General features: G+C 30.8%; 1 protein-coding gene across 4 annotated transcripts in view; it reads right to left on the bottom strand.

Moving 5' to 3' along the window:
• The window catches only part of LOC111676373 (Y+L amino acid transporter 2), a 49,975-nt gene that overhangs the window by 5,998 nt on the left and 28,470 nt on the right, over positions 1 to 15,507 (bottom strand). For all 4 annotated transcript variants that reach the window (XM_046948028.1, XM_046948031.1, XM_046948027.1 and 1 more), the window contains exons 2-5: positions 11,663 to 12,033; positions 5,167 to 5,413; positions 868 to 941; positions 625 to 770 (exon numbers count right to left, since the gene is read on the bottom strand). In XM_046948028.1, coding sequence (XP_046803984.1) covers positions 625 to 770; positions 868 to 941; positions 5,167 to 5,413; positions 11,663 to 11,932 — 737 coding nt within the window. In that variant the 5' untranslated portion in view covers positions 11,933 to 12,033. The remainder of the gene's footprint in view (positions 1 to 624; positions 771 to 867; positions 942 to 5,166; positions 5,414 to 11,662; positions 12,034 to 15,507) is intronic.

Below are 15,507 nucleotides of genomic sequence, written 5' to 3'. Positions count from 1 at the left end.
TGACTGTTTGTGCGTAGTTAACTACTACGATGTATTCAATTTAGTGTCAGTGTAATGTTGCGCAGTTATATATTATAAGGAAAATGAAGGAACATTTAAATATCCTTTTCGATAAAGGTCCCTCGTAGCCTCTTGGCAACTAGACTATATCTTAACTTATTAAATTTTTAGAAGATATCTTATGGCAACGACTCTAAATGATGTGTACTGAACTACCATGATAACCAATCAACAAAATTATGGCCAATTTTATATGTTCATTTAATAAAAGTTTAAGAAAATAAATTAAATTATTTATTCCTATGGGAACTACTAAGATCTTGATATAATTAAATCTTAGTCATATCATTCATTCTAATAAATTTAATGCTTTTCTGTCATTTTTATGTCTTCTTTTTTTGCGTATCCTTGTTGTGTGTATTAAGTAGCAAATAGTAAATCCTATTATTTCTTCCTAAAACAATTTGTTGTTTCAAAAAATTTCACACATTACAAAACAGCTAAACCATCAGCATGATGATAGCAACGAATGGTTATTAAATTACTCATTGACTGACCAACCCATCCACCCCCTTCTATATTCCCAAAACGTAGACTCTCTCTCTGTCTCTTCCAACAACTTACCATCCGTTATACGCAAACAGCCCGGAATAAAATGATAATGCCAGTGATGTAACTTTAGTATCTGTATTCTCGAATGTAAAGTATTCTGTGTGGCCCAAATACAATTGATATAGACCAGATGCAATGATGATAAATAAGGCCAAAAGCTAATAAGGATAAAAAATAAATACATAAAAACATATGTATGGCATTTAATTTAAAATATAATTTTATTATATGTAGTAAAGCTTTTATTTAACTCACTTTAGCATATGTGAAGATATCTTGCACAGCGGTAGCCCATTTTACATCCCAACAGTTAACAAATGTTAGGACACCTAAAATTCAAATAGAGAAAATAAGAATTTGATTAAGATTTATTTAAGGATATTGTAGGAAATTTAATTTTTAACGTTTCTTAAGTACATAAGCTCAACTTTTCAAACCAAAGGACCATATTTGGGTCAACGTTTAAAATACAATTTTATAACAATTGAAAATTGAAATATTTCAAAATAATAATAATAATAATATTTTCTGTTAAGGTATTTCCAAATTTAAGTGATAAGGTATTGAAATATATTATATATGCTGATTTTCCTTTATGGTCATTCCTTGAAATCGTCAAGTTTTTCTTCAATTTTATTACCATCTCTCGACACTGTCACTAGTATATACATATATATTTTATTCTTTCGGGCTATTAAACATGAAATGATTACGATTAAGAAAAATCTTTGTTTAGATTGTATGATGTAAGAATTTTAGCGATTTACATAATTCTGGACTTTAATATAATAAAAACAAGAAATAATTCAAAATTAAATAACAACAAAAAAAAAAGAGTGGGTAATGTACCTCTTAGATATAATGTCTAGGTTTATTATTAATTGTAGGATAGTTGATAATTCGTCTAAGACGTGACTTTTTTAATAACGAAAAGTTATAGCAATTTTTTTGGGGGTCTTAAGATTTCTTTAGTCGCAAAAATATAAGAATGAATCTCAGGACCACGGGTAACAGTATATTGTTAGCTTTATATATTTCTCTACTCGGTTTTATTAGGCGAAGATTAACGCACCGGAGAAGCGGAATTAATTACTTATCACCTTTTCTTCCAATAGCAAGCCAATTAGGTTATCTGTGCTTTTAAAGCTTTTGACCAGTGATTTGAGATTTTTTTTTCCGTGATCTGAAGATTCATCTTTTAATTATAGCAAAATTTTACTTAAAATAAATTATCCATCGTGATAAAAGTGGCCTTACTGAACGCAGTGGAAATCAAAATTGCGTTTCTTATTGTTTTTACACTGCTAATTAACGGTAATAAAGAAACATATCTAAAAGAGCGGCCGAGGAGGCTCTTAAGATGTACAACATTTGACCAGTAGTGCATTGTGTCATCTTAACGAAGACAGAAGTCCGAATTTCCACAAAAGAAGAAAATGATCGAAAACTAAAATGAAAAGAACTAACAAAGCGATCGATGTTGAGGGAACCATATTTTTAGGAGCATTGCTGGATATTCTCTCAATCGATAGGCGTATGATGCGTATTCTGGAGATATTTGATGAACATCGGCCGATAAAAATTTTCAGAATTTGCGTGAAATTAATTTCGGATTGAGGATCATGGTAGCATGAAACCTTAAAGTATATATCTAGGGATTTAAGCCCTGCTAGATAGTATGGACATTTTGAATCTTATGTATGTATATTACCAGCTTCCGCGCTGATATTCCATATATATTTCATAATGGTCTATGATATTTCAAAAGCTATAACTGCATTTTCTTCCACTATCCCACTCGGATAATTGAAAGAGCTAACACATTTGCTATTTAGGTCAGGAAACTTGAGGAAGTTAATCTAACCCAGCAAAAGTAAAATGAAGTACTTCCAAGAAACACATTTATCACCACTTCAAAAGTAGTAACTAAGTGATTTTTTTACCTTCTGTGGTAGTGATGTTTATTGACTTCCAAAGAAGCGAATAGAATCCAATTTTTTTTAAATGAAATTCTAAAATACCATATTTCTTCGTTATAACTTTCAAAAAATGTCATAAAAATTACTTCCTGAGAATGACTTCAGATGTAATGATAGTATCCTTAACATCTGTTAAGAAATTATGTTTCACAATTTTGTTTTAAGGTTTAAATTTTATAAATTATCAGAAAAATTTTCCTAATATTAATTAACAGGGAAATATTTATTTAATTTAAACACACAAATAGAAAAATGATTAATCTATAGGTCAAGAACGGAAAATTAAACAATATAACGTAAACAATTTTTTATTGTGTTTAGAAATCATTAGCAAGTGATGATGCTTTTGTCATGTTTACAGATTGAATAATAATAACAATTATCTTTAGAGAGTGTTCCAGGCATGGAATATTCATTACTATTATTCTTTTTTCTGTAGTATTTGACATAAATAACTATGTTATTTTAATTACTCTTTATACCCTACACCACTATAGTGGGAAGGGTTTTATGCATTTGTTCTGATGTTAGTAACACCCAAAAAATTATACCAATCTTCTGATCCGATTTCTGAGTCGATTTATAAATTTTCAAGATAATTTGATGAAATTTTGCACATACTCTTCTTTTGGTACAACGGCAAACGCTATTGGTTAAAATCGGTCCATTATTTCGCCTAACCCCTTTAAAATCATACCCTATATATCTATTATGTTTACAAAAATCGATGTGTAGGGTTAATTATAAACCGATCATCATAATATTAAGTAGTAAGAAACTAACTTATATCAAATTTCAGCGCTAAACTCGAATTGTTAAGTCAGTTTAATTCAGGGTCATTTATGAACCGATACTCTTAAAATTTGGTAGGGAGAACTTAACTTTTGTAAGACTTATTTATGTCGAATTTCTTTGCTATACTCGCATTTTTAAAATAGATATGAATGTGAAGGCCGTTTTTCGGGGGGTCATTTGTATGGGGGCTATGCGAAAACGTAGACCGATATTGTCCATTTTCGACACCAAACAAACCTTACCTATAAGAAATATTTGTGAAAAATTTTAACATTCTAGCTCTTTTCTTTCGGACTCTATCGTGCTTTTAACAGACAGACAGACGGACAGACATTGTTAGATCGTCTTTAAATTTAATAAGGACACAGAATATATCCACTTTTATGGGGGTATTGTCAATATTTTGATGTGTTACAAACGGAATGATAAAACTAATATACCCCTCATCTTATGTTATCTTGGTGAAGCCTCCACCTTGGTGTTATTGCAATCCCGGGGAAAAAGCTGTGTTTCCAATACCTCAGTCTGGCCGGGATAATAAATTGGTACAGTCTACTGTCTGGCTTAGTCTTTGCATAGATTGAAAAATGTCAAACCAGACACCGCATAATCTGGTACTACAGTGGCAAGTTGCCCGCCGGACTATGTCCTGGCTGGTCAGATGTTCGTTGAGGTTGCTTCGGGATCCACGTAGTGGCTGTGGTTTAAGAACTGATATATCATGTACCTAATGGGTTGGATAATTCTCTCTTCTAACAGGTCTGTGTACAAAGCGGTATATGCTGCATTTTGGAACGCCGATCGCGTTATGGGACACCGGTATATGCTGGGGAATTGTCAGGTTAGTAGTCAATGGTTGCCTGTCATTCCGTAGATTGATCTTTATGATCATGAGAATGGAACTGATGCGATGGATAGTGTGAACGATTGAGAAAGTCTCCATATATTGAAGATTAATACTGATTTAGTATGCCTTCTTCGCTTCGGGGAAGTTCCTCGGTGCTGTTGCCATCTCAACAGGATACATTGATACATGCTATGCGACTATTTGTCATGGCAATTAATGAAATTATTGACTTTGGAATTCCTATTTCCTTTGTCACATTATCGGTTCATAAAAGGACTATCAAATACGTCTCTAGGTGCTATTGCCGAATCAACAGAGCCCATCCCAGCTGCGTGGTTGTAAACAGAAGTGATGTTTTTAAATCTTGGAAGTTAAGCAACTTGCCGGTATTGGTCAGAGATTAGATAGTTCGAGTACTTCAGCAAAGTGCTTGTACATGGACCGGTCAAATCCATGTACAAAAATTGTCACCTGAGTTCTTCATTGAAGGATTCAGGGGCGATGGTAGACCGTTGTTCAAATCTACCCAGTGGATAAAAAAGACTACCGTGGATGAACAAGACCATCATGCCAGGTACTCGCGTAATGCACTTGACAAATTAAATGCTTTATTTTTTAAAAAATAATCTACATTTTTAAAATACTGACTGGTGTAGGGTGTCATATAGTCGACCATGCCCGATTCATACTTGTTTATATTATATTAGTTCTTGAACTAGACAGGACATTCTCTAGTCAATAGAAATAGTAAGAAACTAGAAATCAAACTAGTCCACAGATTCGTCAATATCTAGTCCATAGAAAAGTCCTTATATTACTACATTTAATAAGTTTTGCCAATAAATACGAAACTACTTTTAGTCTTTAAAAGTACTATTTCATTATGCCAATTTTCACTGCCAAATAGGGCGGGGATTTAATAAATTTACTTACATATACAACATACTGCCAATAATCTGGAAGCATCATCGGGCGGTGTACATTCGGGGAAGAAAGGTTTCAATACATAAACACTAAATGTTAAAGCTACAATGGCTTGTGAACATGGACGTACTATCATACATTCTATCCAAAGACGTATAAATGCCATAAATGGACCAAATGTTTCCATAATATAAGCATAATCTGCACCAGATTTTGTAATCATTGTACCCAATTCAGCATAACAGTAGGCACCAACCTAAAAACAAAAAAAACATATTCGTTAAAATAATCTATAAATTATTGTCATATTAAAAAATAAACAAATTATGATGCGTACATGTGACTTATTTTTATAAAATCAATTACATTTGCAATAAATTATAAATATGCTCAACACGTTTTTTCCCTTTTGAACCATGCGATTGACAGTTGATTTTCATGCTTTTATAAACATTGACACTTCATGTCTTTAAGAGGTTTCTTGTAGATATTGGTATGAAATGTTATAGACAAAAAAGGAATTCATGTTTGTTGTAATAGGGTGGTATTTGGAGGTTAGGTTAAAAATTTTAATTTCAATTATTTTGACATTTCGATGTTGACAATAAATGAATCTAAATGACTTAAATATGTGTTCAACAAGTTGTTTGCCTTTCAGGACCTCCTTTTAAAGGACCTCAAATTGTTGCCATACTATTATAGATAAACAACTTTCAAATGAAATTTAATACTTATACCAACTAGAAAGTACAACTTCTCATTTATGTTGAGTACATTCTTAAGTTGAAAATATTTCTTTATTTATTTCTTCATTTTGTTTCCTGTAGGAGTTGTAGTTCGAGTGAGTGTGTGTATGTGTATATCTAAAGGAATTAAGGTTCAATTTAATTTCCTTCCCTTTTACCCCAACCCGCTTTACACTTTTACATGTCATTATTATGGATGTTTTTGATGTTGTATATATCTTTTTTTTCATTTCACCATTATTAAAAAGGAATTTTTCAAGTTATTTCATTAGTTATAGTGATGATGATGGCAGACATATTTATGATATGTCTTCATTATTGTAGAATTCTGTGTGGGTATTTGGCAAACAGGAAGTAATGCGTTCAAATATGTGGGTTTTTTTGCTTTGTTTTATATAGTATTAAGGGTAGTTGTGCAATTACTTAAGTATTCTAAACTAGTATGTGATCAAAGGAGCATATAGAATGTTTTAAATATGGTGTAATAACTTGATTTGTTAGAAAGAAGTTTATATGGTTATTTAAAAAAATCTTGTTATTATTGTTGGGATTTTGGGCAGAATTGCTCCATTCTTCTTTAAATTATCCCAATATTGTTAAAAAATAAGTAAGAAATTATAGTCGGACCTGTTACAAAAATAAAATGTGATTTAGTTTTCATAATAAAGCAATTAAGTTGAATGCTTAAAAAAATATTAAATAAGTATATCTGAGAAAACAGTTGGGGGCACCTCCCATATAATTCAATTACAAAAATTTGTTTATATTGGAAACTATCTCCAAAATTTGCACGTAGGATTTTAACATCCGTGTAAAAATTTTGGGAAATAAATTGGCGTACTACCTATAGGGGGAGCGGCACTTCCCATATGAATTAAATACAAAAATTTGTTTATCTGGGAAAGTAATAGAACTAGATTCTTTAAATTTTGCAGTAATAACTTTAATATTCATCAGAACATTTAGGGGAAAAATGGGCAGACTTTCACCGGGATCTTTGAAGGCCTATATGAATTAATTAGAAACTATTAAAGCTAGATTTTACATGAAAAACTTTGTGAACATTTAAAGAAAAATTAGCGGACTTTCAATTAGCACCACCCAAATGTGGGAAACTATTAAATTTTTCTTAGATTGCATTAAAATCTTAATTAATCTTTGAAAATATTGGTGAAATTGGGAAAAATTACATCTCTAATATGGGCGGTATCTTGATGAAATAATGGACCGATCCTAACCATTTTTAATAGGCTTCGTTCTTGGGACCTGTAGTTTGATTTCAATGTTTACATGAACGGGCGGACGGACATACAAAATCGACTCAGAAAATGATTCTAAGCCGATTTGTACACTTTAATTTGGTTAAAGGACCAATATTATTATGCGTTACAAACATCAGCACAAACCCAGTATACTCCCCCACTAAAATGGTGATGGATTGAATCAAGGGTAATTGGAGGATATCAAAAAGGAATGGAAGAGAATAATCTTATACATATGTTTTTTGGTTTAATTTACTTTTTAAAATTCTATTTTATTCATCCTTATATTGGTTCTATACCTACCTCAATGTCAACTCAGAATCACTTTCCGGGGTGATAGAATATTTTACAACTTATGCGCAAGCAATTTTCTTGGCATTTTAACAAAAAGTTCGTTCATGACATTTTAACAAAAAGTTCTTTTAAAATTCAGAAAACATGTGCGGTAATATTGGTCACATCATAAGTGTAATATATATTGGTTTTACACATATTGAGGATCAAGGAGAACTTTACAGCTAACACTCGTGTCATTAGATACTTAATGACGTCTCTAAACTAACACATAGAACAGGCATGTGAATGTTCTTTAATAATATGTCACGCCCCCTTTTTACACAAAAGATAATATATTGATTTACATGAATTACATATGATAAATTCGGATGTCTTCCGATTTGTATGAAATTTGCACCAAGTTTAATATTATCCCATCACAAGTTTAGTATTATCCCATCATTAAAAAAATATATTTTTTTTTAGAAATAATAAAAAGATAGGTATCTGAACTCCTTTGAACAATTTTTGCTAGAAAAAAATTGTGTCTGACCTACTATCCAATAGTACTAAAGTTTGTGTTAATTTAATAAAAATCGATTTTTTTGAGTTATGTCACTTGACATGAAATTCCCCACATTATTAATCTGAAAAGTTATGTTGCTAATTGATTAAATTAACTTTATCACTTGAATCAACAAATATTCAACAAAAATGAATTATGTATTAATATTGAGTCATTCTATTGACGACAAATTGAATTTACTTAGTTAAACTCAAAAAATAACCGACTTTAACAATTCGAGAAGCTAATAGTAAAGTCAGAATGTTAAGATATACCGATGTTTAATTTAATTAGTTTAAAGATTATTGCAAAGATTTTTTTCAAAACTTTAATTATAAAATATCTTTTATAATTATTATGTATTGTTGAATGTGGGACTTCTAAATTAACCTTTTGAGACCGACGTGGTTTCCCTTTACTATTTAACAGACGAAGTGTCTATTAGACGCCTTTTTCTGAAAGCTTAAAGTCCCAGGGGATTAAGTAACTGTAGCGCTTAATAGTCTTTAAAGAATTGTCTATATAAAGGTTATTTTATCACTTATTTTTTAATATAAAAGAGTTGTGTGATAGTTATGGAAATTCAAATAAAATTTGTTGTCATTATTTATAGAATGCGGCATTCTTCTCAATCCTGCCGAGCATGTTTCGAGCACAGAAATAGGCTTAAATAATTAACGTTTTTACTCTAAAGTTTTTAACTCATTGGCATATATTTATTATAAACCGTTAATTGCTTAAGTACATAGAATTATGAAGATCTTAAAAATACTTCGATCTCCCAACCTATTGGTGCAACATACCAATAACGCAGCCATTATAAATATTTGTATAAAGTTGTGCCTCGTACAATATGCCAAAATGATCACTCGTCTAAATTTTAAATTTGTTATTTTTCCAAAAATATAGACCGACTATTTAAATTTCATAAAATTGTCCTCCCGAGGCATGTTACCTTCGTGAAAGACCCTTATTTTGGTGTTATTTTAATCCCGGCAAAAGTGGTATAGTCAAATTTATCTTCATCCTTTCCTTGGGATGATTTGACATGGAGTCGAACCAGAGAACCTTATAATCTTATGTGATAATTTTAATTTATGTCCAAAATATAGACCGATTTTTCAGAATTCTTAAAAATTTTCACCTTGGGACATGTTTTCTAAATCAAAGACCCACGTCATGGTATTATTTCAATTCCGTCGAAACTGGTGCAGTCAAATCTATCGTTGGTCTTTCCTTCGAATGATTTGACATGAGATATGTATCACATAATCTTGTACCATGGAAACCATTGGCCCGCAAAGCAGTGTTCGGACTTTGTCTTGTCTCTATTATCGGGGTACACGTGGATTCGGGGAAAAGAGAATGTAAAGTCTATAATTCTAGATAATAGTTCGGTACTGTTGCTGAGACAAGAGATACCCCACAAAGGTGTGAATGTGGGACTATGCGTTGTAATGTAGGGCTACACGGAATTTACCCATGCATAACCTGCGAATAAGTGTGTCGGATGTTGTTCTCTATGAGTGTGTTTTGAGTGAATTAGAAGTGTGCTTTTCCGGATACGTTCAGGATTTAAAGGCGATTTACCACAGTGTTTTCTCTGTAATGGATTCGTGTGTGTTCTTAATTGTAATTGATTGTGTATCAGTCTACCGACTCCATAGAGGTCATTTCATTTGTGTGGTTTCAAAGATGTTATTGCTTCTCGGAAATTAAGCGACGAGAAAGCAATTATCAGAGCTTAGACAGCTCGAGTAATTCAGCAAAGTGTATGTACATGGACCTGCGGAACCATTTATAACAAGTATGAATGTATAGTTGGGAATAGCCGACCATATGATACCCTACACCAATCAGTATGTTAAAAACGTGGATTATTTAAAAAATAAAGCATTTAATTTGTTTTTTAACTTTAAGTATTCCGGAATATTTTTACTTTTTTTTGCAAAAAAAGAAATTTTTTACAAGAGGGCTCAAAGGGGAGTAAGGGCAATATATTCCTATCCTTATAAATGTTAGTAACGGAAGTACAGTCTACTTCAAAGTTATTTATGTAGAATTTTAAAGTGTTATTAGTGTTTGTAAGTGAATTTTGACCTTCAAGTCATTTTCTAAAGGGGAGTTTGTATGGGGATTAGGGTCAAATGAAGCCCGATCGTTTCAAAAATCGGTAGTGTCATTTAAAGTTCTATAAAACTTATTTTGTCTTGTCTTGTTTTGACTATGTAAACATAATAGACATTTAACTTAATTATGAGCCCAAAGGCGATATTTGGGGTGGTACGGTTGTATGGGAGCTAGTCGAAATAATGGACCGATTTTACCCATTTTCAATAGGCTTCGTCCTTGGGCCAAATTTCATCCAATTATCTTAAAAAATTGAGCCTGTACCTTGCGCACAAGGTTTACATGGACAGCCAGCCAGACGGACGGACGGACACAACTTAATCGACTCAGAAAATGATTCTACGCCGATTGGTATACATTAAGGCGGGTATAGGACGAATATTTTTGTATGTTACAAACATCAGTACTAACACTAAAGTGGAGAAATGTAAGAAGTGGAGAATGTAAGGTGTTGATAAGTCGTCTAAATTGTTCATGATTTGAAAAGAGATATTCATGTATATAAGTATATAGACAAACAGAAAACGTTTTTAACAAAATACTTTGTTTCTACCGAAAGGTCCTTTCTAAAGCCTTGAACTTCAACTCGGTGATTTTATTTAATATGTGCAATAAATTTTAAAGCTTTTAAATAATTTCAACGTAAAAAAACTTGGTATGTAAATCCCATAAAAAAAATATTTCCTTTTGATGTGAACAAAAACACCTGTTGTTAAATAACAGAACTAGTTCATTCATCTATTGTTTTTGTTAATAGAATTAATAAATATTCATTGTAATTCACCATTCATATGACTTTGGAAAATTTTATTTTGAAAGTTTACAGATGCGAATATAAAAGACATTGTTGTTATTAAAGTCCCAGTAATTTATTGCGAATAGTTTGTAAATATGAATTTAAATAATTTATAATTTATTTACCCAGATCAACAAGTGATAAACAAACCTAGTTTTTTTCTATATAATAGTTAAGGTATATTTCCAAGCTTTTAAGAAAACAAATTCCCAGATATCGAAGTATTGTAAACAAACTGAACAGATGTTTAACTAGTTATGAACTTCTTAATTTAAATATTACCCTATATTTAACTATTTGGACATTGTTTTGTAAAAACCCTTTTTAATTTAATTTGAAAATGCTTTTTACTAACTTTATCACAATTTCAGAATATTCTCTAAAATGTATATATTAAGATAAATAAACAATATTCAACATGTGTCTGCTTATTATTTAATCAACTTTAAGAAAAACAAATCAACACGATTCCACTTTGTTTATTGTTTATAATTAGATTACTAAAGAGATATTTCATTTGTTGTACTCGCACAAGTACTGTGTATAACTTAAATTCATTCAAGCAAGTACATACATCTACCGGTTATCACTTGTTCTAATTTATTTAAAAAAATTATAATAAAATACTTGAATTTTATTTGTTTTTTTCAAGTAAATTTGCATTTAAAATATTTGCAATAAAAAACTTTGTTGTATGCAAAGTATAGTGATATTCTAATAGATAACTTACCATTGAAAATAGACCCGATGCCACCCAGACAATTAAAGCCAAATTAACACTGCCGGTATTCATGAGGACACCGGTGGGTGAGACAAAAATACCCGAACCAATAATGGAACCCACAATAACAGTGCAACCATTAAGTAAACTCATTTTGGCCTTAAGCGTAACTTCACCACCGCCATCACCACTATCCGCTTTAGCCGTTGTTTCACCATTTCCATTGACAATGGAATTTTTCCGTGAAGAATTTTTACGATTTAAAGATTCAGTCTCCATGTTGAAATGTTTTTAGTTTTCAGTTTTCTACTCTCTCTCTATCTATCTCTCACACACGTTCTGTCCCTATTGTTAGCTTTTTAATTTGTATTGACGTTGTTCTGTAAGTAAATAAAATATTAATTTGAAATTAGTATTTTTGTGAAGATTTTTAAAGGCATTTAGAAAATATATTATCTATTTTTAGTATTTTTTGTTCAAGTTTTATTATATAAACAATGGTCAGTTTTTATTCAAGGCGTTTTGTTAGTAATTGTTTATATTTTTTCACCTGAATGTGCAAAATTTTATTCTCTTAAATATTTACTCAGATTATAGTTTTAAATATTTATCTTAAAATCGTAAAGTTTTTGTTAAATTTTTAATTTATTTGTTAAACTTATTTGTGGGATGAGAAGGAATGTATTAAATGTTTATTTTTTTTTATATACACAGTAGGAAAAAAGAGGAAAAATTATTCACGCTTGGTACAAAAATTGATATCAAAGTGTTTCTAATTTTTCAATAACATTCGTTGTCAAAGTGTGTATGGATAGTTGTTAAATCAATAAATACAACAAATATAAAAAATATACAACGTTATCAAATTCACAAAAATTTATTTATAATCACCTCTATCGCCAATAGAAGTGAAAATGTTGTTCCCTTAAAATTTTCATTTCCCTCAAATTGCTATCGTGAACTTGTTGTGAACAATTCATTCACAATAGTTTATTTTGTATGGAACAGGTGTTCAATGTTAACAAAATTCCATCAAGAAAATTCACAACAGAGGATTTCTTCACGACAAAATAGTGAACAATAATTTCACGTGAAATAATGATTGGCGATAGGGGTGAATGTGTTATCAAAGTGACATCGCTATGTTGTTAAACATAATATTATGTTGTTGAAATCTCATAATATTCTGTGTTCGAAATTACAACAATGCGTTGTTGCAATGACAACTATGCATTGTCAAAATTATAACGCTTATTGTCATACACATCCGTTGTCAAAATGTTAACAAACGTGGATAGCTCAGTTCTTACATCGTATTGTAACAAATTCAGTTTTTTACTCTGTGTACATGCGATTGAATTATTTGAGATAACAAGACCTATATAACCTCATGTGCATTTCCGCCATAATTCACAAACAAAATTTTTATTTAAAAAACGGTTTATAAATTGGATTTTGTATGACAATTTTGTTTTATAAACCTTTTATAACATAAAAAATGTTATTTTTGAATAAGGGGGTAAGTAAAAAAAGCCGAGATTATTTGAAACAATTCTCAGGGTCCGGTTTTAACAACTACTAAATTTGCCTGAAAACTTAATTTAGATTTTTTTTAACAAACTGATATAAAGAAGCGCCATTGTTTGACCAACAATATCAACATCGACCAAGGCAAGGATAGATTGAGTTTACTTACACTACAGAATTTTACTTAGGGAGTTAATTAAGTACTTGCTACGATCGCCAGGAAATAGGGAGTTTAGTAAAGAGTTTTGTTTCTGAGCAAAGAATTTCCTACTGTTTAAGGTTCCCTGCGTCCATTATTAGTTTTTACAGAAAAAATATTTGTTTTTTCGTTTATGTAAAAATAAAATTTTTAATTCTTTGATAAAGTTTAATTCTTTGATAATGTTTTCAATTCCTTCTAGGATTGTATGGTGTAGGGGTTTCAAGTTTATGTACAAATATACATATTCCGGACATTACCATTGAACTGCGGTTTTGGTTCTTATGTCTTCCGAGAAAAAACTGGGATAAATAGTGCTCTTCGTCTTTCCAACAATTGTAGTGCTTTTCAGGCTAAAATGTTTTCCATAATGTCAGTGTGTAGGGTACTATACGATCTTAATATTCATGGATACTTATTTTTTATTGCACTAAACTCATACGCTACCACTTTCTTATTAATGCAATGCAAGAAGTATCTGTCAAGCTGGATCACCCGTCTGACATTAACCTTGTTTGGGTCTCTGCGCTCTCTCAATTATGAAAATGAACAGGCAATAAACCACTTTCTTTAATGAAAGTGGATGGAATAACATAGCTACATGTAAGGAACCACCTCTAATGACCACCTTTAAATGAGAAATGCACAAGACACCTTAAAACCCGAAGTAGGCCAGATATATCGAGACTGTTAGCAGTAATAACCGGATACAGGGTGTTAAGGCAGACATGCAAGTCGATTTTGGACTCTTTTTCAGAGATATGCAACTTCATTCTGTATGTAAAAGAAACAGTTTTATTGGCATTTTCTTCATATCCAACCTTGAAGAGATATTTGGGTCAAAACTTTATGACATATTGAAATTTCTCATGGCTACAAACTAGATCTTATACCATACCATCCTGTCAAAAAACGGAGTCCTTTCGATTCTACTTGACTGCTCGAAGTTCGAACAGTCTATACTGTTTAGTAGTCATTGAAATGTAAATTATTGACTAAGTACAAGTTATTATTAGCGTTCTTTGAATCGATTTTGGAATAATCGAACAATCGACTTTTTGTCGGAAAAAGTTGAAAAGTCGACTTTGTAAATAAAAGTCGAAAAAAGTTAAAAAGTCAAAAAATTCGAAAATAGGTCGAAAAAAGTCGAAAGAAGTCGAAAAGTCTAAAAAATTCGAAAAAGGTCGCAAAAAGTCGAAAATAGTCAAAAGGTCGTAAAAAATCGAAAATAGTTGAAAAGTCGAAAATAATCGAAATCTCGAAAAACGTGAAAAAATCTAAAATTCGAAACAAGTCGGATATTGAGCCCAAAAACTCGAAAATAGTCGAAAAAGTCGGATAAATTCGAAAAAAGTCGAAAGTCGAAAAAAGTTATAAAGTCGAAAAGTCTAAAAAAATCGAAAAAGGTCGGAAAAAGTCGAAAGAAGTCGAAAAAAATCGAAAACTCGAAAAACGTGGGAAATCGAAAATTCGAAACAAGTCGGAAAGTCGGATATTGAGCCCAAGAACTCGAAAATAGTCGAAAAAGTCGATTAAAGTCGGATAAATTCGAAAAAAAAGTCGATAAAAACCGAAAAAAGTTATAATGTCGACTATTTAAAAAATACTAAAATCTAAAAGTCTACTTTTAGTTAAATGAAAAAGGTCCAAAAATCGACTTTTCATAAAACACAAAAAGTTGACTTTTAACTAAATGCAAAAGTCGAAAGTGGACTTTTCGTTTCAACCTTAATCATTATGCACTTTTTTACATAAATAGGTATGTATCTAAAGAATAACAACAAATAAATACATACAACATTTATTTGTTATTTTTTCCTCAAATATTTGATTAATGTGAACATAATATACATAGGTAGTTAGTTCAACATGTAATCAGTTTTTTTCTAGTACGCTTAGCTTATTTCATTCATTTACAAAGATGACATTAAAAATAGAATTAAATTATATTTATAACATATTTATATTTATATACACAAACACATAATTAAACATTATTCCTCTGCTATCATTTGCATTTTAAATGAATTGTATATTAATAAAATATTATACTACACACTTCACGTGTTGTCTTTTTAAGTATTTTGTGTATATTTTTTGTTCTTAATTTTTTTGTTTGATTTTGACA

This window comes from Lucilia cuprina, chromosome 4 (genome assembly GCF_022045245.1).
Source record: "Lucilia cuprina isolate Lc7/37 chromosome 4, ASM2204524v1, whole genome shotgun sequence".
Classification (NCBI taxonomy): Eukaryota; Metazoa; Arthropoda; class Insecta; order Diptera; family Calliphoridae; genus Lucilia; species Lucilia cuprina.
This window is presented reverse-complemented; position numbering and strand designations above follow the sequence as displayed.